We start from the raw sequence: 24,002 nt of genomic DNA, 5'->3' as shown, positions 1-24,002 counted from the left end.
TTTGTACACAATCTGTCTGACAAATCTTTTTCTGAGCTCCTCAGACATCTCCTTTGTTCGAGCCATGATACACATCCACAAATGTGTTGTATGTGTGACCAGGTTTTGCTGGATCCCAGTTCTTTAAATAAACCAGGGTCTCTCACTAACACCTTATGTAATTCCATTGACTGAAAACACCAGACTCTGATTTTACCTTCAAATTATATGATAATCCTAAGGATTCACTTACTTTTGCCACATGCAGATGTGTTATTGGATCATTTTTTTCCAATAAATACATGACCAAATATAAAAAAAAGTTTCATATGTTTCAACTAGGTTTTCTACTTTTAGAACTTGTCAAATGAACAAATCAAATGATGTTTTAGGTCACATTCATATAAAAATACAGAAAATTGTAAAGGTTTCACAAACTTTCAAGCACCATTGTACACATACTGTATATATGGAAAAGCAGCAACACTGTGAACATATGCAAACATAGTGATTCACACGTTATTTAAGGCAAGGTAACCCAACCTTCTGGGGGGGGGGTCTACCAGAAGATTTAATAAAAGTATTTGTTCTTTTGTTGCCTTACCTCAACATAATCTATTGGGACAAGTCCTCTATCACCTTTAGCATTTTTTACTTCTATCCAGCCTCCACCAACATCCTAAAAGAACCAAAGGAACAGTAAATACTAAAAATAAGCTTGAAAAGAAAAAAATAAATAGGGATATATATATATATATATATATATATATATATATATATATATATATATATATATTTTTTTTTTTTTTTAGTTTTTTTAACTAAGCAGTTTTCAATTATTTAAATTGTACATGCGTTTTCTATTGAAAGCATATATAGTATGATTAAAAATCTTTAAAAGGGTGGTTCACCTTTAAGATAACTAAGTATGTTGTAGAATGGCCAGCTCAATTGTTCTTTATTGTTTATAGTTTATGAATTGCCTTCTACTGACTCAATTCAGCTTTCAAATTTATAAAATCCAAAAAACAAAGGCTACAAATTATTACTACGTTGTATTACTCCGCTTTCAATTCATGACATTGTCTATTCCTATTCCCAGACTGATGCAACTGCAAACTGGAGAGCTGCTGAATAAAAAGCCAAGTAATAAAAAAATGAAAACCAATTGCAAATTGTCTCAGAATATCACTCTCTACATCATACTAAAAGTTAACTCAAAGGTGAACAACCCCTTTAAATATGTATAAAAAGAATAACGTTCCAATGTAATCACTGACAATGTCCAAAACCATTTAACCAAGACTATGTACAATTACTGCGACAACCTTAGTCATATTGTTTTGCAGCAAAAAGTATATGAATTAAAAAGTTAAAACAATATATATTTTTTAATATAGAACCCCCATTTTACATCCCCTGATTTTAAGTTTTCCCTCATATTACATTGTTGTTTTGTGGTTCCACCTATATATTATGCATAATAAATTTCCCTGATTTTTACACATATATCTGTACAAATACTATTATGAGAACTTAAAAAACAGCTACTGCATTAATGCATGTAAAATGTTTTCACTTGTCTGGTGCTGAATGACAGGTAAATGAGATTCTTGAAAAGTGTCTGTCCTTAATGTAAAATGCACAAAAACCATAGTAGAATGCAAAATGTTTCACAATTGGGTTTCTCATGTCATTAAAGTTGTTTGGAATAATAAATGCCATAGTGTAAACAACTCTAGACTTATGAGAAAGGAGGTGTCCTTATCTCACACAAAAAATTATAAAGGCACCAGATTAGTTCTTCCAGTTCAGTCACATTAGTCACCCAGTTGATTTTAAAAATGCATAGTTTTTATTTCTAGCACTAAACAACAAGACACCAATTTTGCTTTAGCAAATCCTATTCATGCAGAGCAATAGAGTATGTGATAAAAATAATTACTTGTGAACTGAGAAGCCCCTGATAATGAGCTGCTCATAGGCTGCTTAGAGAAGGGAGGGGTTTGTTTGTTTTAAGGTTGATAAATAACTCTGTTCAAATTGTCCAGTCCAGTCAAATTGTGGATGTTCAGTGATATAAACCAATTTTGCTTTAGCAAATCCTATTCATACAGAGCAATAGAGTATATGATAAAAATAATTACTTGTCCATTGAGAAGCCCCTGATAATGAGCTGCTCATAGGCTGCTTAGAGAAGGGAGGGGTTTGTTTGCTTTAAGGTTGATTAATAACTCTGTTCAAATTGTCCAGTTAATAAAGGTAGATGGTGGATGTTCAGTAATTTAAACCCAATTTTAAAGTTAGTGCTTTGCAATGGAAAATAAATTGTAAATGTGGATTTCAATTATTATTAGAGAAATTAACTGGAAAAAACAGACAATTCTGTTATGGAATTCACTGTGTGGGTTAAGGAATACTTGTGAAATCTGTGAACACAATTAAGAACACCACCCATGCAAAGAAGAAACGATATACAAACATAACCCAGAAATTTACTGCCTTCTCTCCACCCATGATCATTTAAGATGAACCGAGGCCAAGTGGAAAACTACCCTGTAGTCTGATGTATCAAAGCATTAAATTATTTTTGGAAATCATGGATACCAGGTCCTCTGGACTACAGAGGATAAGGACCATCTAGGCTTGTTAGCAGTACACAGTTCTAAAGTCAGCATCAATGATGTTATGGGGTGCACATGGCATGGGGAGCTTGCACAACTAGGAAGGAAACATTAATGCTGTACAATATAAACAGGTTTTGTAGTAACATACATTGCCATCCCATGACATTTTTGGACATTCATGGAATGACCTGCTTATTTAAACAAGACAATGACAAACCACATTCAGAAGGTTACAACTGTTGTTAAAAGGAGAGGTGGAGCAACACAGGGCGAAACATTTCCCTGTCCCAACTTTTACAAAATATATTGCGGGCATCAAATTCCATATGAACGTATATTTTTAAGAAAACAAAAAAAAGTCTCTGTTTCAACATTGGAAATGTTGTCTTTGTACTTTATTTAATGAAATATCGTACTTAAAGGTGGCAGGGACACAAGGGACTAATAAAGAATAATATATATAATTTTATTAAGTGGGTTCAGCATTGACTTTTTTTTATTTTTAAACATTTCTTTTCTGAAACACACACATACAGGTATTGCTGACATCTGTTGTTGAATTAGCACAGGTTATTATAAGTTATTTATAAAGCGGTAACATAATCCTCAGTGCTGTACAATGATTTCGGCAGTGAACAAACAATATAGCACAAACAATATAAAAGACAGAAATAAAACAATTCAAATAATGGAACAATCATATATAGATCCCTCCAGACTGTGTCAGCAGCTTATTGGACCATGTATGTGGCTCATGACGGGCCTGTTCAACTGCTATGTGGCCAAAAATCTTTCTGTAGGCTGTGCTGTTGACTAAAAGATAGGATTAGTCCAATTTGGCCCAGCTTGTCTACGCTCATATATAGTGATGGGCGAATCTGACCCATTTCGGTTCACCAAAATTTTGCAAAATGTCGAAAATTCACCATAAAATTCCCCCGGTCTTCTTCCTGCTTTGATCTGCGTTTTTGGTGCATGCGCAGTAGGAGCAATTACCGGTACGGATCTACTGCGCATGCGCCGAATGTCACAAAGTGAAATCGGAAATTGGCGCATGCCCAGTAGATCAGTAATTGCTCCTACTGCGCATGCGCCAAAAACGCCGATCAAAGCAGGAAGAAGACCGTTTGGGAGAAGATGGCGCCTGTGAGCTCCGTGGACAGGACCTGCGCAGAGGGGCATTTGCCCGGCGGGACAGGTAGGCCAGGGGGGAGGAGGGAGCAACACAGGGGAGGGTCTTTGCGCCAAGGGAATTTCCTTCTCCTTTAAGGCAAAAGCTTTGCCAACCTAATGTAGAAACAAAAATCCTTGCATTATTACGGTTTATCAAATTCATTGGGGGCAAAATCACTAATGGACGAACTTTCGCCAGCGAAGTTGCGTCTCAGCAGCTGAACGCAGGCAAATTTTCACTAGTGTTACTTCGGCAGTGCGAGCATTTCATAGCAAATTTTCGCTAGTATTCATTCCTGCCTAGCTAAACTTCTCTAGTACCCTTGTGTTTAGGTTAATTTGAATAGGACGGGTACCTAAAAGTTGTATGGAAGTCTTTAATAGTAAAGTTAGTAATAGTAAAGTTAGTGCAAATGCTTTAAGTGGCCACTTTTTCAAACAAATGTCCAATGAGCCATAATAAAGACATGAGATCCTCTAATGCCCTACACATGAACCCACCCTTATATAAATGTGGCATGCCCCTCTAATTAGTTAAAAACATTTGTTCACACATAAGTCTTTAATGGTTTGGACTTTTGAAGGCAATCCCGCTTCAAAAAAAGAAAAGCTGCCAGCGTTTTTTTTACAACTTTAATGCATTTCCGGCATAAAGGATATGATGTCACTGACATAAGTTTTATCAGTTCACCTGGTCTGAGGTTGTGAAGTAAACTCTGTGAAAGAGGGAACGTTCAGCGCACTTTCGGAATTTCTGGATAGTCCAAATTCGATTTGAAAAAAAAATCGAAAATTCGAATATTGAAATTCATCATTTAGTCACTTTAAAAACCTGCCGAAATGCTGTTTTAGCCTATGGGTGACCTCCTAGAATCTACTTGGAGTCAATTGGTGGACTTTGAAAAATCAAAGGTTTTTTGGGGAAAAAACTTCTAATCTAATTCTATCGAATGTGCATTCCTTCGATTCGAACTATTCAAATTCGTCCGAATACGGACCGATCAGCATCCTTAATTTACCAGTAGTTAAAAGCAAAGCACAAAAGGATGATAATGGTACAGGTATGGGATCCGTTACCCAGAAACCCCTTATCCAGAAACCTCCAAATTACAGAAAAGTCGTCTCCCACACACGCCATCAAAAATCAAATGCATGTATGGTACTTGTAATCCAGAATGCTAGGGAACTGGTGTTTTCCGGATGATAGATATTACGTAATTTGGATCTTCATAAATTAAGTCTACAATAAAATGATGTAAACATTAAATAAACCTAATCGGCTGGTTCTGCTTCCAATAAGGATTAATCATATCTTAGTTTGGATCGAGTACAAGCTACTGTTCTATTACTACAGAGAAAAAGGAAATACATTTTTAAAAATGTGGATTATTTGGATAAAATGTAGTCTATGGGAGACACCTTTCTGTAATTTGGAGCTTTCTGGATAACAGGTTTCCAGATAATGAATCCCATACCGGTTATCCAAATTTAAAAAAATGATTTCCATTTGCTCTAAAAATAAAACAGTACCGTGTACTTGATACAAAATAAGATATAATTATTCCTTACTGGATATAAAAACCAGCTTATAGGGTTTATGTAATGTTTATATGATATTGTAGTAGACTTTTGAAGGTCTAAATTAGAGAAAGATCCATCATCCGGAAAACTCCAGGTCCCAAGCATTCTAGATAACAGGTCCCATACCTGTATAAACCGAATGCTGAAAGCCAAAAACAAATCAACATGACAAGTTCAACATCACCAGGGTAGCACCAGGCCAGTATTTTTTTCCCAAAAATGTCAATCCTAACATAAAAAGAAGAAACACGTAGCCAGAGAGTTAAAAAAAATGCAAGGCAAGTTAAAGAAAAATGACAAGAAGAAACGCAGTCACCAAGAAGCTGCACAGAATGCATGTGCAAACTGTTAATATATAATGAAGAAGGTTGGCTGACCTTGGGTTGCTATATTCCTAGCACACAGTACAGAAACTGAAGAAAAGTAACACGCATAGCTAAGATCGCATGTGATAAAGTAGGAACCTTGCCTGGCTTTTTTAGCCACCAGATCTAAAAGAACATATAGCAGAATTCTTCTGAATCCCTATTTAGGAGCCTTACATATCAAAGAAATAACAAAAGTACTTTGGTACTAAAGTAAGCTCTGCATCATTGATTGCTCCTTGATTCATTGCTTGAATATATGCCAATTCTTTAAATATATTTTTAAATATGTAAAAAATAAATAAATAAATAAAGATAAGATGAGAGATATGAGATAAAAAGTCATAAGTCACAAAAAATCAAAAGATTTAACAGTAAAATATTGTGTACCTTCGAGCACAATTCATAAAGTTTTAGTTTCCCTTTAAAGGAAAAAGTGAACGCAGAAGCATAAACAAGTTCAGAATCTTGAGACACATTTGTCAACACAAAGTAAATTTGAAACTGTGCAGAAACCTCAAGCAGTAATTAGGTTTTTTGTTTTTTTTTTAGCTATATGTAGGAAGATCAATGAAAGCAAACTTTAGAGAGATTGCTATGGGCTACTACTCAGATGCAAATGTGCCAGTGTTAATAAGCAAGGCCCAGTGTCCTACTAACCTCTTCTTGCATGCTGTACAACTAGGTTACACATGACATAATCCTTACTTACTGCTCACCTTGTTGGTTACTGTGATGACTTCCCCTTCTTTAACAGTGAGCTCATTATTTCCAGGTTCTGCAGCGAAATCATATAAAACTCGAGCCTGGAAGGAAAAAAAAAAAAAAACCATAAGACAGTTAGAAACTTCATTCTTTTAATGGAATGAATCAGCAAAGATGAGTCACATGTTATTTTCAGCGAAGCCTTTCAACCATTGTCAATGGCCAAAAATTATTTTATGTGAAAACCTAGACTGGAAAACCGTATAGTGAGGATAATACACGTGCTACGTGGCACTACATGTTAGCTGCACACCACTGCCTGGAAGAATATCAAAAGCAATAAGTGTTTGTGTGTGTATTTTGTTATAATTACTGGCATAAACAAAGCAAACAGTTGCTGGAAAAGTTTACTAATGCAGTACCATAGAAATACAGCTGCTCACTATAAAAATATGCACACATTAGATAATATTATCTCAAGGTGATTACTGAGGAAGACACACACTGGGAGTTTTCTCTGCTACAATATTTCAGTTGGCACATATGTGCTTAAAGGAGAACTGAAGCCTAGCTAAAGAAGTAGGCTAAAAATGTTGTACATTATGTTTTGGAGTTCTGTACCAGCCCAAGGCAACCGCAACACTTTAGCAGTAAAGATCTTTGCCTTTCAAAGATGCTCCAGTAGCTCCCCATATTCTTTTCTGCTGATTCACGGCACATGCTCTGTGCTGCTGTCACTTACTGAGCTTAGGGACCAACTCATGCTATATTATATATACACATAATAGAAATGTCACACTATAAGGCTGATTAATAGTTAATACAGATAATTACTACATCAGAATTTAATAATCAGCCCTGTAGCATCAGGTTATATTACAGACAAACTTCATTTTCCACTTGATAATTGGCAACGACCCCTAAGCTTAGCTTCTCAACAGCTGCTCAGAATCCACTGAGCATGGGAGTGTTGCAGACACTTTCCAAGATGTGACCCCCTATGACAAGTTTACAGAGGGTGGCAGTGCCATAAAAGTGCCAGTTCCCATTTCAGGTGTTATGCAAGTGCTCCAAGAGGTAGTGAGTTTAATTCTGAGGAAATTGAGAGAGGATTCTCTCTGGAGAAATTCAGGAATGGCATTCCAAATATAAGGAGCAGCAAGACAGAAGGTTTTGATGTGGGAGACAGCATTAGCAGTGCAAACAAGCAGTTGCTCTGAGAGGAGCATTCGGCCAGGAACATTGAAAAGAGATAAGAGATGAGATGTAGTTAGGTGCCGAGGAATGAAGGGCTTTAAAGGTTATGAGGAAGAGTTTGCAAGTTATTATTTGTTTCATGGAAAGCCATTATAAGCAAGGGAGGGCCTGTACCCTTATGATTGTGAGGAGGAGAACTATGGCAGCAGTATTTAATACAAACTGTAGAGAGAATAGATGGGCGTTAGGGAGGCCAGTTATTAGAAGGATACAGTAATCTAGTCGACATAGGATGAGAGCATTCATGAGTGTCTTGGCTGTAACAGGTGAAAGGGATAGATTTTGGCAATATTGAGCAAGAAAAGTGACAGGACTTGACAGTGGTGTTAATATAATCAGAGACAGAGAGCGATCAGCATACAGATGATAATTAAAGCCAAATGAGCAGATGCGATCTCCCAAAAAGACAAGGAGAACAACAACAGACCTAGTAGAGAGCCTTGAGGCACCTTAACATTAAGAGGAACTGGGGATAATGTTTTGTTATCATAAGAGACAGTGAATGAATGGTTAGAGAGGTAAGAAGAGAGACAAGATGCAGCCTGTTTAAGGATACCAAGCAAACACAGAATTTGCATAAGGAGAGAGTGGTCAACTCTATCAAATGCTGATTATAGGTCAATGAGGATAAGGATAGAGAAGTGACCTTTGGCTTTAGCAACCTGAAGATCATTTGTAATGCTGTACAAGGCAGTCTCAGTAGAGCATGCAGGCCAGAAACCAGATTGCAGAGGGTCCAACAGATTATGGGAGTGTAGAAAGTTTAGAGGCAAGCGCTAGAAGTGAGACAGGGGCGGTGAATCGGCAGACAGGGGCGGTGAATTGGCAGACAGGGGTGGTGAATCGGCAGACAGGGGTGGTAATTCGGCAAACAGGGGCGGTAACTTGGCAAACAGGGCTCAGCAGCACAGTGGTTTTTTTTTTATTGATTCTGTTGATGAGGGATGGAGAAGAGTATTGAATTTAGGAATCAGGTGTGGTGGGTTGGATTTGTTATTGTTTAAAGGGTACTGAAATACTCTTGCTTGTCCTTCGACAAGGCAGAATTGAGGCATAACAGTAGAAATGTATAATGAATAAAGTCTGCTTGCATACAGGATTTCTTCCACATACATTCAGCAGATATTGTACAGGAGTGTAAGAATCTGAATTCAGCCAGGGGTTAGGGTTTGTATACATTTAGCCTCTAAGGGGACAAATGAGCTAATGGTGGAGGATAGTATGTGCTTATACTCACTAACCAGGGTATCAGGATAAGACATCTCCGTAAAGGAGAGAGGCTGGACCTGAAAGACTGAGCTAAGGCCGGGAGGTCAATGCCACATGAATTATGAATTATGACAGTGGGGGAAGGAGAGTGAGAGATTATAAATGTAACCAAATGATGATTGGAAGGTGTCTCGTTAAAACCAGAGAGAATTTTAGTAGACTAGATCCAAAAAGTGGCCATCCTTTTGAGTAGGGGTTTATGTACACTCCTGCACCCCTAAGGAGGAGGTTAGGCAGAGGAAACGAGATGGGCAGGGTTGTGAATCATTGTCGATATGGAAGTTAAAATAGCCAAGGATGATTTCAGGGCTGTCAGTCCAGATGAAGAAAGCAGAGAAGGTGGCTGATGGGGTGTGCAAGTGGCAGTCACCCATACAGAGAGAGGGTGAAAGGACATGCATCTCAAAAGAGTTGAATGAGAATGCTAAAAGAATAGGAAAAGGTTTGAACCGACAGTGAGTGGAGAATTCCAACTTCTCCCTACCCCAGCGTCCAATGGTTCGCGGTGTGAGAGAAACAGAAACCACAATGAGAAAGTGCAACTTCGTTGGTGGTATCATTCTGTGAAAGCCAGGTTTCCATTGCTGCAAGAAGACTAAATGATTTAGAGCAGCGCTGTCCAACTAGTGTATTACCGAGGGCCAGAATTTTTCTGGCCCACATGGTGGAGGGCCGATAATGGAAGCCAGTGTTGACCACTCCCTGTTATGAAACCACACCCATGTTACTACAAGACCATGTCCACATTAATTGTGGGCACACACAGGGAGCATAGGGCAGGCAAAGTATGGCACAACCAAAGAGAATAGGGGAGGCATAGTATGGCACACCCAGGGAGAATAGGGCAGGCATAGTATGGCAAACCCAGGGAGAATAGGGCAGGCATAGTAAGGCACACAGGGAGCATAGGGTGGGCAGAATACGGCACACACAGGGAGCATAGGACAGGCAAAGTATGTCACACACAGGGAGCATAGGACAGGCAAAGTATGTCACACACAGGGAGCATAGGACAGGCAAAGTATGTCACACACAGGGAGCATAGGACAGGCAGAGTATGTCACACACAGGAAGCGTAGGGCTGGCAGAGTATGGCACACCCAAGAAGCATACGACAGGCAAAGTATGGCACACATAGGTAGCATGGGGCAAGAAAGTGTATGGCACACAGACAGAGTTGGGCAGGCAGAGCAAGGCACATACAGGGAGCATAGGGAAGGCACAGCAGATCAGGAGAAAAGGAAACCTATGAGGACCACTCTAAGATTTACTGCATACAGTGACAGAGTGCTGGTGCCCAATGAGCATTTTGTATGAAGTGTGAACAGGTGAACAATGTGGGCAGTTTCAATCTGGGTCTCAGGTGTGAGAAAATAGTGATGTTACACGGGTGAACAATTCAGGGGATTAGTGTATGAATTTGAGGTGTAAACAATGCAGGGACCAATTAATCTCTGTACTGATACCTTTTAAATTTTACACATGGTAAGCAGACACAGCAGACTTTCGTGTGGGGGGCCACACAAGGGGGGCTGCCAGATGGACAGCACTGATTTAGATAGAGTGTGTATTATGGATAAATATGAATTTGTTAAAGAGGGGATATTGAGAAAGGCACAAGAAAATGGAAGGCAAGAAGAAGGAAGAGTTGGAATCTGAATAAGGTGAGAGAGAATAGAGAAAAAGTGTTTGGGCAGGAAAACAAGGATGAAAATAAGTTGGTATGGAGCAGGACCAGGGTTTGGAGAGATACCGCTGCAGCCAGCAAAAGTAGGAAAAAGAGTGAGAAGATGTGGGAAGATGATTTGAAGTGACTGTGCTTGTATGTATGACAGTAAGTGGAGCAAAACGGTGTTGCAAGTAGTTATAACGTGTATAAGGGCTGGCGTATGTAAATGGGAGCGGGGGGGGGAGAGATATGTGAATAGAATAGTGACAGAATAGTAGTGTTAAAGGAAGTAACTACCTTAGGGAGCAATGTGCATGCAAACAGAACAAATGTGATTAGCTTTGCCATTTTGTTTACTAGCAGGTAAACTGTACTGATATGTCCTCAGTGGAGCATGGCTGCAGCAGGTGGTTAAGATCATCAGAAGTGCATTCATATTATACATTATAAAAGAATTAAAATCCACCGCACAATGGCCTACTTTATGCATTTGAATTGGCAGACATTGGAAGGAATATATACAAAGAAATAATTCAAAAATGCATTTATACATTATATACGAATTAAAATCCAGCTCACAATGGTCTTCTTTAGGCATTTTGATTGCCAGGCATTGAAGTAATATCTACAAATAAATTCCATAAAAAGGTATTATATTATACATTATATAAGAACAACAATCCAGCTCACAATGGATCCCTTTATGCTTTTTGATTGGCAGGTATGCAATAATTTGCATTTCAACATCACAGTATTCATTAAACATTCAAACTGCATTTAAGAGTGAAGTGATTTAATTTTTCCATGTGTAGGGAGTTATTGCTAATAGTGTGATAGAAAATAGGATGTCTACCTTAAAACAACTATTTTGCAAAATGAGAGAAAATGTAATTTTAAGCAACTTCCCAATGTACATTAAACATTTAAAATGATATTTATGTACTATGGATGTCTTTGACAACATATAGCATATGTGGACTCTTTATCAAGCAGGTCTCATTTAACTACTGGTACTTAATGGTGGAGACTTTATTAAAACTGGAAAGAATATATGCTCAAAATAATGTGCAACAACCAAGAAAGCAGATTGCTATTTTGCCGTTATTTTCTTCTATATATATTTTTTCCTCTTTCTTTTGCTCAATTCTTTCTTTTATTTCATTTCTATATGCTGTTACTTTAAAAATTAGCACTTAATTAAAAAAATCCATATTAAAAGAAAATGAACAAAAGTTTTTGCAAATTCATAGTTTTTGCATCTCTTACATTGACTCTCAAAGAGTATTGTATTGGTAATCAGCTTGCTGAAGCCAGTTCCCACAATGCCTAGCATTTACAGACCAGCAAAGTAAGAAAATACAGTCTGCATGGCATTATGGGAACCTGACCAACAAGGCAATATGAAAAGAGAGAAACTGGTTTCAAATGCAAGGTGACCTAACCTTAAAAGGTTTATTTTCCATCATGTTAAAGGGGACCCGTCACCCAAAAAAATTATTCCAAATACTAGTTAGTTAAGCAAAATAAACTTTAAATACGCTGTATAAATTATTTTAATCGTATTTCGATCAGTCTAGGAACTCATAATTATAGCAATCCGGCAGCATCCATTTTGTGGACACTGTTATTAAGGCAAGTGTTGCATCATCTCAAAGTCTATTTGTGCACCAGAATGGGGGCCTGATGTCCATCCCCATGCCCTGGCTACACAATTAAATGGTTAAGAGAACTGAGGGAATGTGGGGAGAGCAGTGACATCTAGGAAGTGCTGAATGGAAAGTGAAAGTAATTACTTGTCCCGCCTCTATGCCTAGGCATAGAGGAGGGGCAGACAATATTTGATTGACATCTGAGATTTTTAAATCAGTTTACAACAGCTATAAATGCATTAATAAAAAAAATAATTTGGATTTCATGTTTAATTTGAAAAGGACTTTTATTATACAGCTTTTTATGTCTGGGTGACAGGTCCACTTTAATTGAGCAAAATAAAAACTCATTTTTCTCTCCTAGTCAGTCTCTTATTCAAATCATGTGTGGTTGCTAGGGTTATTTGGACCCTAGCAACCAGATTACTGAAATTGCAAAGTGGCGAGCTTCTTAATAAAATGCTACATAACTCAAAAGCACAAATAATAAAAAATGAAAAACTATTGCAACTTATCTCAGAAATATCATTCTCTATATTTTACAATTATTTATTTAATTAAAACATTCATTTAAAAGTGAGCAACCCCTTTTAATGGGATACTGTCATGGGAAAATATGTTTTTTTTCTTCAAAATGTATCAGTTCTACACTAAAATCTGTTTTTCAAAAGAGAAAACAAATGTTTCTATATTAACTTTTGAAATCTGACATGGGGCTAGATATGTTGTCAGTTTCCCAAGTGCCCCCAGTCATGTGACATGTGCTCTCATAAACTTCAGTGACTCTTTACCGCTGCACTGCAAGTTGGAGTGATATCAACCCCCTCTCCCCATCAGCAGAATAATGGGAAGGTAACCAGATAACAGCTCCTGTTAGATATAAGAACAGCACTCAATAGTAAAAAGCCATGTCCCACTGTGACTCCTTCAGTTACATTAAAGGACCAGTAACATAAAAAAAAATTAAAAAACTTGTTTTAAAGAAAAAAAAAAACACCAAGGCAGTTTTAACTTTAAATGTGCAAAGTCTTTATTAAGAATTTACTTACCGATTCTCTGTGGTGCTCGATCCATTGTGTGCTGCTCGATTTCTCCTCCCTGGCTATAAGGCAGGGAGGAGAAATCGAGGGCCGCACAATGGATTATCGCCCTGTCGCCGTTTCTGAAGAGGAGCGCAAGCAGAAAATCGGTAGTAAGTAATTTCTTAACAAAGACTTTGTGCATTTAAAGTTAAAACTGCCTTGGTGTTTTTTTTTGCTTTTTTTTTTTTTTAAGTAAAAATGAATTTTTTTAAAAAAAAATGTTTTTATGCTACTGGTCTTTTAAGTAGGAGAAACAATACCCTGTCAGAAAGCAGTTCCATAGTGCAGCATTATCTCTTTCTGAGCACATGACCAGGCAAAACGACCCAAGATGGCTGCCTACACACCAATGCAAATTAGGGGTAGGGTGGGAAATTGTGTGACTTTTTGTCAGAAAAAAAGGAAGTAAAAAATGCTTTCCCCTTCCCAACCTTAATTTGCATATGCAAAATAGGGTTTGGTATTCAGTCGAATCCTATAATAAGTAAATATATGCTGAAGAATATTTCATTAGCTAGTCATTCTGCTATTAGCTATTATTGGGTATTAAGTTCGACATGTATATAACACAAAATCTCTTAAAAGGGGCTGTTCACCTTTGAATTCACTTTTAGTATGATGTAGAGCAGTGATCCCCAACCAGTAGCTCGTGAGCAACATGTTGCTCTCCAACCCCGTGGATGTTGCTCCCAGTGGCCTCAAAGCAGGTGCTTATTTTTTAATTCCAGGCTTGGAGGCAAGTTTTGGTTGTATAAAAACCAAGTGCACTGTCAAACAAAGCCTCAATGTAGGTTGACAATCCACATAGGGGCTGCCAAATGGCCAATCACGGCACTTATCTGGCACCCTAAGAACATTTTTCATGCTTGTGTTGCTCCCCAACTCCTTTCTATTCTGAATGTTGCTCATGGATTCAAAATGTTGGGGATCACTGATGTAGAGCGTGATATTCTGAGACAATTTGCAATTGGTTTTCATTTTTTATTTGTGGTTTTTGAGTTATTTAACTTTTTATTCAGCAGCTGTCCAGTTTGCAATTTCAGCAATCGGGTTGCTAGGGTCCAAGTTACCCTAGAAACCATGCATTGATTTGAATAAGAGACTGAAATATGAATAGGAGAGGGCCTGAATAGAAAGACGGGTAATAGAAAGTTGCAATAGCAATACATTTGTAGCTTTGCAGAGCATTTGTTTTTAGATAGGGTCAGTGACCCACATTTGAAAACTGAAATGAGACAGAAAATTATTAAAAATCTCAAAAAAAGTAAATAATGAAGACCAGTGGGAAAGTTGCTTAGAATGGGGAATTCTATGACATGGTAAAGGTTAACTTGAAGCTGACCCAGCCCTTTATGCGTATAATACACACTTGCTTCCTTCCCTACAGATATTGCCTTATAGAACACCTGATTGACTCCCATTTCACTGACAGCCGAGCCTTTCAATAGCAGACCTAATGTGTACACGTTAAACACAGTGCAGTCAAACAGATGGGCACAAAAGCTCTAGTTTATAAACTGTTTATATCATGTGAATGACCCTACACAGTTTTCCGTACAGTTCGCTTTGACAGAGAAGTTCAGAGGCTGTGAGGGAAGTAAAAACTTCACTTCCGAAGTCTGCAGCTCAGTGACAGAAGCGGGGGCGGCTATTGCAAGTAAATCACTCATACTGCCCAATAGTCTCGCTTTTCACCGGACACTCCTGATTTTCCTAACACAGCCCGCACTTCCCAATCGCTACTTACACTTCCCGCAGAGCTGTTCATCGCGACCGCCTTGCCTCCTGCCTTACAGAAAATCCCGACGCCACAAACCTCATCTCGCGAGACTGTGCCGTCACGTATGACGCCGTGTGGGAGTGACGAGCAGAGATGACGTAACTCAGTGTCACAAAAAACGAAATGTAGTAAGGGCTGTAGGTCCGCTCGCAGACTGTTTCTCATGTCAGACAGTGCAAGTAGACGATAGCTAGCAACCAACAGGAACGACTTTTAAAGCTTTGCTCTCCCCAATATTTTAAGGCGTTTGTATTTTATACTGTATTTGACTTTTGCCAGGGAACTAAACTACGATTTCCTGGTAGATTTTGTGCAAACTAGGGCCTGGTGAATTTATTTGATTTATCATTTTTTTTGGTACTTTGAGGGACTCTGTATTTTTGTTCAAACAAGGCCACTATAGAAGACAATGTGTGAAAATTAAAAAAAAGGAATGTTTCTCTCTTTGTTTCCTCTGGTTTAAAGGAGAACTAAACACTTAATTAAAAAAAAAACTTACCCTACATAGATACCTCTCCCTGCTCCTCAGCCCAGCTGTTACCCCTGGTAAATGCCCCTTACTCTTTACTTACCTCTCTGTGCAGATTCAGGGCATCTGAATTCACAGGCGCCATCTTCCCTTCGGTAATCTTCGGGAAGAGAGTGGCATATCGGCACATGCACAGTTGGCGCAATCTTCTGTTTAGCGACACCTTAATGCGCCGAATGTCACGGAAATTGCCGAAGGGCCGGAAGAAGACCCGAAGAGAAGAAGATGGCACCAGTGAACTCCGATGCCCTGAATCTGCACAGAGGGGTAAGTAAAGAGTAAGGAGCATTTACCAGGGATAACAGCTAGGCTGGGGGGAGGGTGGTCTATGTAGAGAAGGGTGAAAGGTTTTTTTAATTAAGGGTTTAGTTCTCCTTTAACTAATTGTGAGCAGGTTCCCTGTCAGTTCCTGTGCCCCAAAAGGGTGTCAATGAAGGGTTTCCCCTGTTTCATGGTGGAGTTAGACTAGCATATTATATCCTTTTATCTATGTAATATCCTAAATGTATTAAGCACCAGAACCATTAATAAAAGTAGGACTTAAAGGAACAGTCACACCAAAAAGTTAAACTGTTTTAAAGTAATGACAATATAATATACAGTTTCCCTGCTCTGGTGAACTGGTGTGTTTGCTATAGAAACATAAATATAGTTTATATAAACAAACTGCTGTGTAGCAATGGGGGCAGCCATTCCAGCACAGGACACACAGTAGTTCTGAAGAGTCTCATTATATGCTACAGAGTTTATCTGTTATCTGCTGTGTATTCTGTGTCATTTCTCAATTTTTATCCTTGAATGGCTGCCCCCATGGCTACACAGCAGCTTGTTTATATAACAAAAAATGAAAGTGTTTTAAAGTTAAGAAAATATAATTTACAGATTGTATAGTAGATTTCTGAAGCAAAACACCAGTTGTTCCAGTGCAGCAAAATCTGTACATTATATTTTCATAACAATAAAGAGAGCAAAACCGCTCCGACTCACCGCAAGTTAGTTAAATGTAGCCGACACGATTAATCTGGATCTGGGTGCAGGAACTTTGGCGTCCCACGCCGTAGAGAATAAAGATGAATGGAGAAGAGCGATTCCGCACACCAGACCGTTAGTTAAAATGAAAAATCTTTATTAGACCATGTTTAAAAGTACACGCTATATCTTCCGCTTGACGCGTTTCGGGCTCAGCTGCCCTTAATCATAAGCATAAAAGAGAAGGTGAAAATCACAACTTAAATAGCTAATACCCACAGTGACCTCTAATGGTCAGAATGGGTAATAAATTACAAAATACATTAAAAGTATCCATTGAATGAAACATGAAACAATTGTAATACATACAAAGATACATTATGATTAGCCACTTAGATTGCTTAAATAAAATAGGAAATATCAAATCTTGTATTTAATCCATCTGGATTGCGTGTATGTAAAGTTAGAATCCAAAAAGCTTCACAGTTATTTAAAGAGAGAAGTGGATCACCACCCCTTATGGGCATGGGTACTTTTTCAATTATTTTTACCCCTAAATCCTGTATACCACGTTTGCTACAGGATTTAAAATGTTTACCAATAGGGGATTTAGTATCACTTTTTTCTATGGTGAGTAAATGTTCCCTTATCCTGTCTTTGAGAGGGCGGATTGTACGTCCAACATATTGTTTCTTACAGGACTTACATTCAAGTAAATACACAACCCTACTACTGCAACAATTATTATAGGTATGGTTGCTAAACACTTTCCCTGTAACATTCAATTTAAAGTCTGTGCTTATTGAAATAACTATACATGTTTTACAAGGGTGTTTTCCACATTTATAGGTACCCTTCGTTGTTAACCAAGTATTGGACAAAGGGGGGCCTCGATTACAGATCATACTTGGTGAAAGCCTAGTTCCCAAGGTGGGAGATCGTCTTGAAATCATTTTAATTTGACCATCATTAAGTATTCTCTTCATAGTGGGATCATTAAACAAAACCGGAATATGTTTACGTACAATTTTGCATATGTCATTGAATTCCATGCTATATTGTGTACTGAAATAAATCGAAGTTTTGTTACTATTCTTGGATAATGGGGTATTTTTCTTCTCAACACTCATATCTTTGTTTGCATTTTTATCTTTGTCCTCATTCTTATTTTTGAGAAGGAGGTTACGTCTATCCCTGGTTCGAGCCTTCTGATATGCTATTTCTACCAAATTCGGAGGATAGCCTCTGTTTATTAATTTATTTTTTAATATTATCGAATGTTCATCAAAAAACTGAAGTGTTGAACAGTTCCGTCTGAAACGTAAAAATTGGCTGAAAGGAATACTAGTCTTAGTGTGACTGGGATGACAGCTGTCAGCCCTGAGAACGGTATTACCCGCTGTAGGTTTAATAAAGACTTTGGATTCAATTTTGCCTGTACTTGGTGATCCAATTAGTAAAGTATCCAAAAATTCAATATGAGTGGGATTTTGGTTCATTGTAAAAGTCAAATTGAAAGAATTAGTATTAAGGTAATCCAGAAACATGGCAAGTCTAATAGATGACCCACACCAAATAAATATAAGGTCATCTATATAGCGACCGTACCAAACGATGGAGTCACTGAAAGGGTTGCTGTCACCAAAAACATGGATTCTCTCCCACCAACCCATGTATAAATTCGCATAGGAAGGTGAGAAAGCAGCACCCATCGCCGCTCCACGCCTTTGGAGATAGTATGACCCGTCAAAGTAAAAATAGTTATGGGTTAACAAAAATTCCAAAACCATAATCAAAAAAACTAAAAAATCCTGAGAATATATTTCAGATTTGGCAAGAATATGATTAACGCATTCCAGCACTTTTGCGTGGGGAATGGATGAATACAGCGATTGAACATCCATAGTAACCCATGTATAGTCATTAGACCATTTTATGTCTTTAAGGATTGATAACAAATGACCTGTGTCTTTAAGGTAAGATTTCAAATTTTTTACAATGGGCTGGAAGCATTTATCAATCCAAATCGAAAGACCTTCATTTAGGGAACCAATGCTGGAAACAATAGGTCTGCCCTGTGGACGGATCATGGACTTATGAATCTTAGGTAAATGGTGAAAAATTGGAGTGATAGGGAAGTCTCGAATCAAAAAAGGTACATCTTTAGTATTAATCACTCCCATTGATGTTCCAAGTTTAATAAGGGCAACAAGCTCCGATTGGAAACATTCGATTGGGTTTGTTGTTAATTTTAAATATGTATCCAAATCCGAGAGCTGACATATCGCCTCAGAAATGTAATCAACAGTGTTTAATATCACCACAGCCCCACCCTTATCCGCTTGGCGTATGGTGATATTAGAATTGTCATGAAGTTGTTTCAATACACATTTATCTTGGGAGCTAAAATTAGTCATCCCATTTTTATTTTTAAATTTGGATAATTTCCACAGGTCTTGTTCTATAAGGTCCTGGAAAACATCCATTGAAGGGCATCGTGAATTAATAGGATAAAAAGTACTATTTGGTTTAAGACCCAAAGATATTTGTGTAATAGACTCCTTATTAATGGTATTCCCTTCAAGCAATAAATCTTCCAAATTTTGAAGACCCATTAAATCAGAAAAATGGGAGAAACTAGCATCACATTGGTTAACTTCAGAAACACTATTGATTTCCTCAGCACGATCAGGTGCTAAAACAGTGTTAATATCTTGAATAGTGTCCAAACTACTTGACTGTGTATTATCAAAAGAATCATCAAAGAAGTGTCTGCGTAAAGTCAATTTTCTTACCAGTCTGTTAACATCAATCAATGTATTAAAGATGTTGAAGTGACAATCCGGAGCAAAAGATAAACCTCTGCTAAGAATGTCCCGTTGTCGAACTGAAAGGGGAAAAGAGGAAAGATTAACTACATTCAGTATTTCCTCCCCCTCGAAGGACGAACATCCCGTAGTTGATATCGCATTTCGACTGTGTTTCTTGCCCCCTCTTCTTGTCTTCCTGGGTCGTGTATGGGTCGCTTCCATTTGGATTTCTTTTTTCCCACGTCCGTAGCTATTCGCCCTTGGATCTGGGATCCATAGTTTTTTGAATTTCTAGGGTCAGGTGTGCTCATCGCAAAATCCGTTGACGGACTACGTCTGTTCTCCTGCAATGAAAAAGGCTCCATATCTGCTACCCCATATGAGGTGTCCTCATCCGAGCCACTTGAAAAAGAGACATTCTTAATATTGTTACGATTTCTTAAAATTGATTTTGGTCTACGCCAGACATACACAGAGTCATTATCATAATCCTGTTTATCTCGCAAAAATTTGCGTTTTTTCTTTTCACTAATAGATTTTTCCAATGTGTCCAGATAATGTTTTAAATCCTTGTCCAACTGGATAAAGGATATAGTTTTTTCACAGGATGATAAATCAGTTTGTTTCAATTTAATATCCTCACGCAAATCAATTAATGCGTCCTTCTTATAATTAATGACTAATGACATTAATTCAAAAGAGCATTTGCTCAAAACACTGTTACATTTAGCCACAAAATCGTTGTCTCCTCTGGCAAACATGGGGAATTTTTTTATACGGAGCCCTCTAGGGATTCTTGAAACCCCAATGTATTTCTCCAGTGTGGCTATATCCCAACATAGGAAAGCCTCCTGGGACAACAATTTTTCCAATGCTTTAAAATTTGTAGAAATTAGCATGGAGGGGTCATCCTGGGCATAGGTTTCTGAAAAAGCAGTTTCAATCAGTGACAGGTTACTTGTGCGATCCACAACAATCCGTAAAGCATAAATGTCATTGGAAACCGGGTCTGGTGGAGCCGGTAATCTCTTCGAGACATGGTATCAATTTAAGTACTTAAAGCCGGCAATTAGAAATCAGTAATGTGCCATTCAAGAAGGACATATATATATATATATATTAACATTATATTTTCTTAACTTTAAAACACTTTCATTTTTTGGGGATACTGTTCCTTTAAATAAATAAGTAAATGAAAATGACTGCATGGCAGCAGACCAAAATGCAGAGCTGGTAATGGCCTTTTTATTTTTTTTAAAACCTAAGGTGATCTCCAAAGCTTAACTAATTCTTGGATGTGGCAGTAAAGAAGTGAACAAACGCTTAACTTCCCATGATTCCATGCCAACAAAACAGTAACAGAGCACCTGAAATGATGGGACATATCAAGAAGAAAAGTAATCATGAAGAGAGCAGCTCTCTCCACCCAGATCCAAGAAAAAAAATGTATATCTTTCTAACATGGGCGTCCACAGAAAATTTTCCAGGGGGGGGCAAGGAAGAAAACATTACACAAATTACTTGTACCCACATTTTGGTTTCCACACAAACCTAACAACAGCTTTTCTATAAATATATAGAGTAGTAACTGTTGCACATGTATATAATTGCCATTCTATTAGTGACACAAACTCCTTGTTTGCCAGGACAACATTTGGTATTTTCTACTTTCTTAACAAAATTACTAGCCAGATGTTTGTAGAATGTTATTCCCTCTAGAGTTTTAGTTACAACTAGATACATACAATGAAGCCTCCATTTTACATACCCTCATTTTTAGTATTTCCATATGTTATACAACTTTTTGTGGTCCCACCAATATTTAATGCATAATACATTTCACTGACTTTACACCATTTTTCTGGTCCATTTTTTTTACATATGGCAAGAGAATATCCTCTATAATGAAGTGTGTGTGTGTGAGGGAGTGTGTGTGTGAGAGAGAGAGTGTGTGTGTGAGGGAGTGAGTGAGTGAGTGTGTGTGTGAAGGAGTGAGTGTGTGTGTGAGATAGGGAGAGTGTGTGTGTGTGTGTGTGTGAGTGTGTGAGAGAGAGAGAGAGAGTGTGTGTGTGTGTGAGTGTGTGTGTGTGAGAGAGAGGGAGTGTGTGTGTGAGAGAGAGAGAGAGGGAGTGTGTGCATGAGAAAGAGGGAGTGTGTGTGGAAATATTATGCAACAAACAATTTGTTTTTCTCTCAGTCCTCATTAAAGGAAGCACTGCATGCAAACACTGTCCTTGTCAGATTTAATTAGAAGGTGGATGCCTTCCTCAGCACCTGCTACAGTAGTGTACATACAAAATATCTGCGGTTTCCAGAAACTGCTTCTGATGTAGGAGCCGTGTTATCTCTTGGAGAGGACAGTGGCCTATTTATATTAAGGCACCCGAGTGCCTGTTCCTAAGGCGGCAGGTTTTGGGGGGTGGCCTATAAATTTATTTTGTAAATTAAAAAAAAAAGATTCCCCAGCCTCTGCCATTGGAAATCCGGTGCCTGCTATTGTAATTGTCTGGGAAGGTGCTTGTCATGAAATTGTTCATTGGAGATATCAGTTTGTTTTTCCGGTTCCATCTTTTCCAAATTCATTGGAAATGGGGGGGGGGTCATATTTGGTGATAAGCCATCAGGGGGTACAAAGGGGTACAACTACAAGGAAGGGGACAATCTATGATGGGGCCTTGAAAATGGTTTTTGGTGGCAGCCCTGCCACTTCCCAAACTACTAAAACTTGTGGGTACCCAAAATCTGCCTGTGTGCCATTGCTAAGGGGAGTGAGACAACATGAGAACTTGCTGTCCCACTGACTCTAAACCTGTGCCTTAACTACAATTCCCAGCACCCCCTTTGGCTGACTTATGCAATAGTGTAGGATAGGAAGGAGCTGACGATCCGCAGACTTTGCTGCAAAATTCCTTTATTACCACAACATGTTTCGGATCATCATGGATCCTTTTTCAAGTGAAAAATACAATGGCAAAAAGACCAACTTTTAACACTACACCCACATTGTTACTCCTCCCTCTGTGACATCACATATTATCCAATCAGTCCATAATCATTTCTGTTAATCTATGGTAAAAGTGCAGTTCCCATCCTCAACCTAAAATCGTGTTTGTCCACCATAGGAAATGTGCACTTTGTAACACACTGCAACATTAAAACAATGTAACCATTAAAATTTAACCTTAATAAATAAATGCAACAATTGTTACAATATGTAAAACTGATACAACTTCCTGTTAACTCATAACAAATTACTTGAAAAATAGGCACTACTCTTTTAAGAGTCTACCTACCCTATGTATCCAAAACTGTGTCTTCAAAAATTACTTTTTTAAGATATAAGCAAGTACATTTAGGATTGATAAATAAATATTTCTTACCGTACCTACACATGAATATATATGGGAGTCGGGATCAAAGGAGTCTAGAAAAAGAAAATCCATAATTCAAGTTAATACAATTCATAGGAAGTATTTTACACTCCACGCTTCATTTAAACCTTTAGGGGCCAGTGCATTTAACCTCAAGATCCAAGTAGCTTCTCTTTGGAGCATTTTTTGTTTGAAATTACCCCCTCTATTCAATGGTTTTACCATTTCTAAAACAACCCATTTCAGGTGTCCATGTGTATTTTTAGCCGAGTTAAAATGACGAGCCACCACTGTATCAGTCTGTGTATTATATTTAAAGTTACGTATATCATTTTTATGTTCCTTTATTCTAGTTTTGATGTTTCTTATCGTTTGGCCTACATATACTAACCCACATGGGCATTTCAACATATAGATAACCTCTTTAGAATCACAGGTCGCATAGTCATTGAATTTAATCTTTGTGCCTTGTGTTGGGTGATCAATATTATCACCTTTTATGATCGATGCACAGCAAATACAGTTTAAATACGGGAATGTACCTTTCTTGGGTGTCCCTAGAAATCTCTGTTTATTTTTATTTACTGGAGCTGCTGGACATAAAACATCCCGAATACTTTTACCTTTTTTATAACAAAATAAAATAGGTTCTGCAAACAATTTCCCAAACTGACTATCACCTTGTAAAATAGGCAAATATTTTCTTAGCACTTTCTCTATTTCTTTGTTATGTTTGACATATTTGGAAATAAAGGGAATCCGATTATTCGTATTCTTTACCTTTCTGTTTTTATTTGTGGCTAACAGATTCTCTCCTCACTCATCGTATGTGCCAATTTTATTGTGGCTGACTTGTAGTCATAGAATATAGTGTGTTTGGTATTTCTTGTTTACTTGTTACAGCTTTTGAAGTGTTAGACTATCTGCTCTTTAGCTGTTAATATCAACTGCCATTTTCCAACTGCTATTGGCCAACTGTCCCACTCATCACTCATCCTAGTGGACTCAGCATTAGAGTAGATGATGGGTAAGGGAGGACCTGAGAAGAAAGACAAGTAGCACAAACCAGAACAATAGTTACATGGCTAGAATTAGGGTGCCTTGTGTTATGGGTGCAGGGGCACTGATCAGAGCTTGACTGGTTATGAAAAGCCCCAGTGGGCCCATTACTCACCTGGGCCTCTAAT

General features: G+C 38.0%; 1 protein-coding gene across 1 annotated transcript in view; it reads right to left on the bottom strand.

The window, feature by feature from the left end:
• Positions 1-15,246, bottom strand: part of snx9.S (sorting nexin 9 S homeolog) — a 52,178-nt gene extending 36,932 nt beyond the window's left edge. Inside the window, 3 exon segments of the mRNA XM_018265259.2 lie at positions 584-658; positions 6,445-6,531; positions 15,104-15,246. Coding sequence (XP_018120748.1) covers positions 584-658; positions 6,445-6,531; positions 15,104-15,124 — 183 coding nt within the window. The 5' untranslated portion in view covers positions 15,125-15,246.
• Between the last annotated feature and the right edge of the window lie 8,756 nt (positions 15,247-24,002).

This window comes from Xenopus laevis, chromosome 5S (assembly GCF_017654675.1).
Source record: "Xenopus laevis strain J_2021 chromosome 5S, Xenopus_laevis_v10.1, whole genome shotgun sequence".
Lineage (NCBI taxonomy): Eukaryota > Metazoa > Chordata > Amphibia > Anura > Pipidae > Xenopus > Xenopus laevis.
Note: the sequence above shows the minus strand (reverse complement) of the source record. Positions and strands in the feature narration are given on the sequence as shown.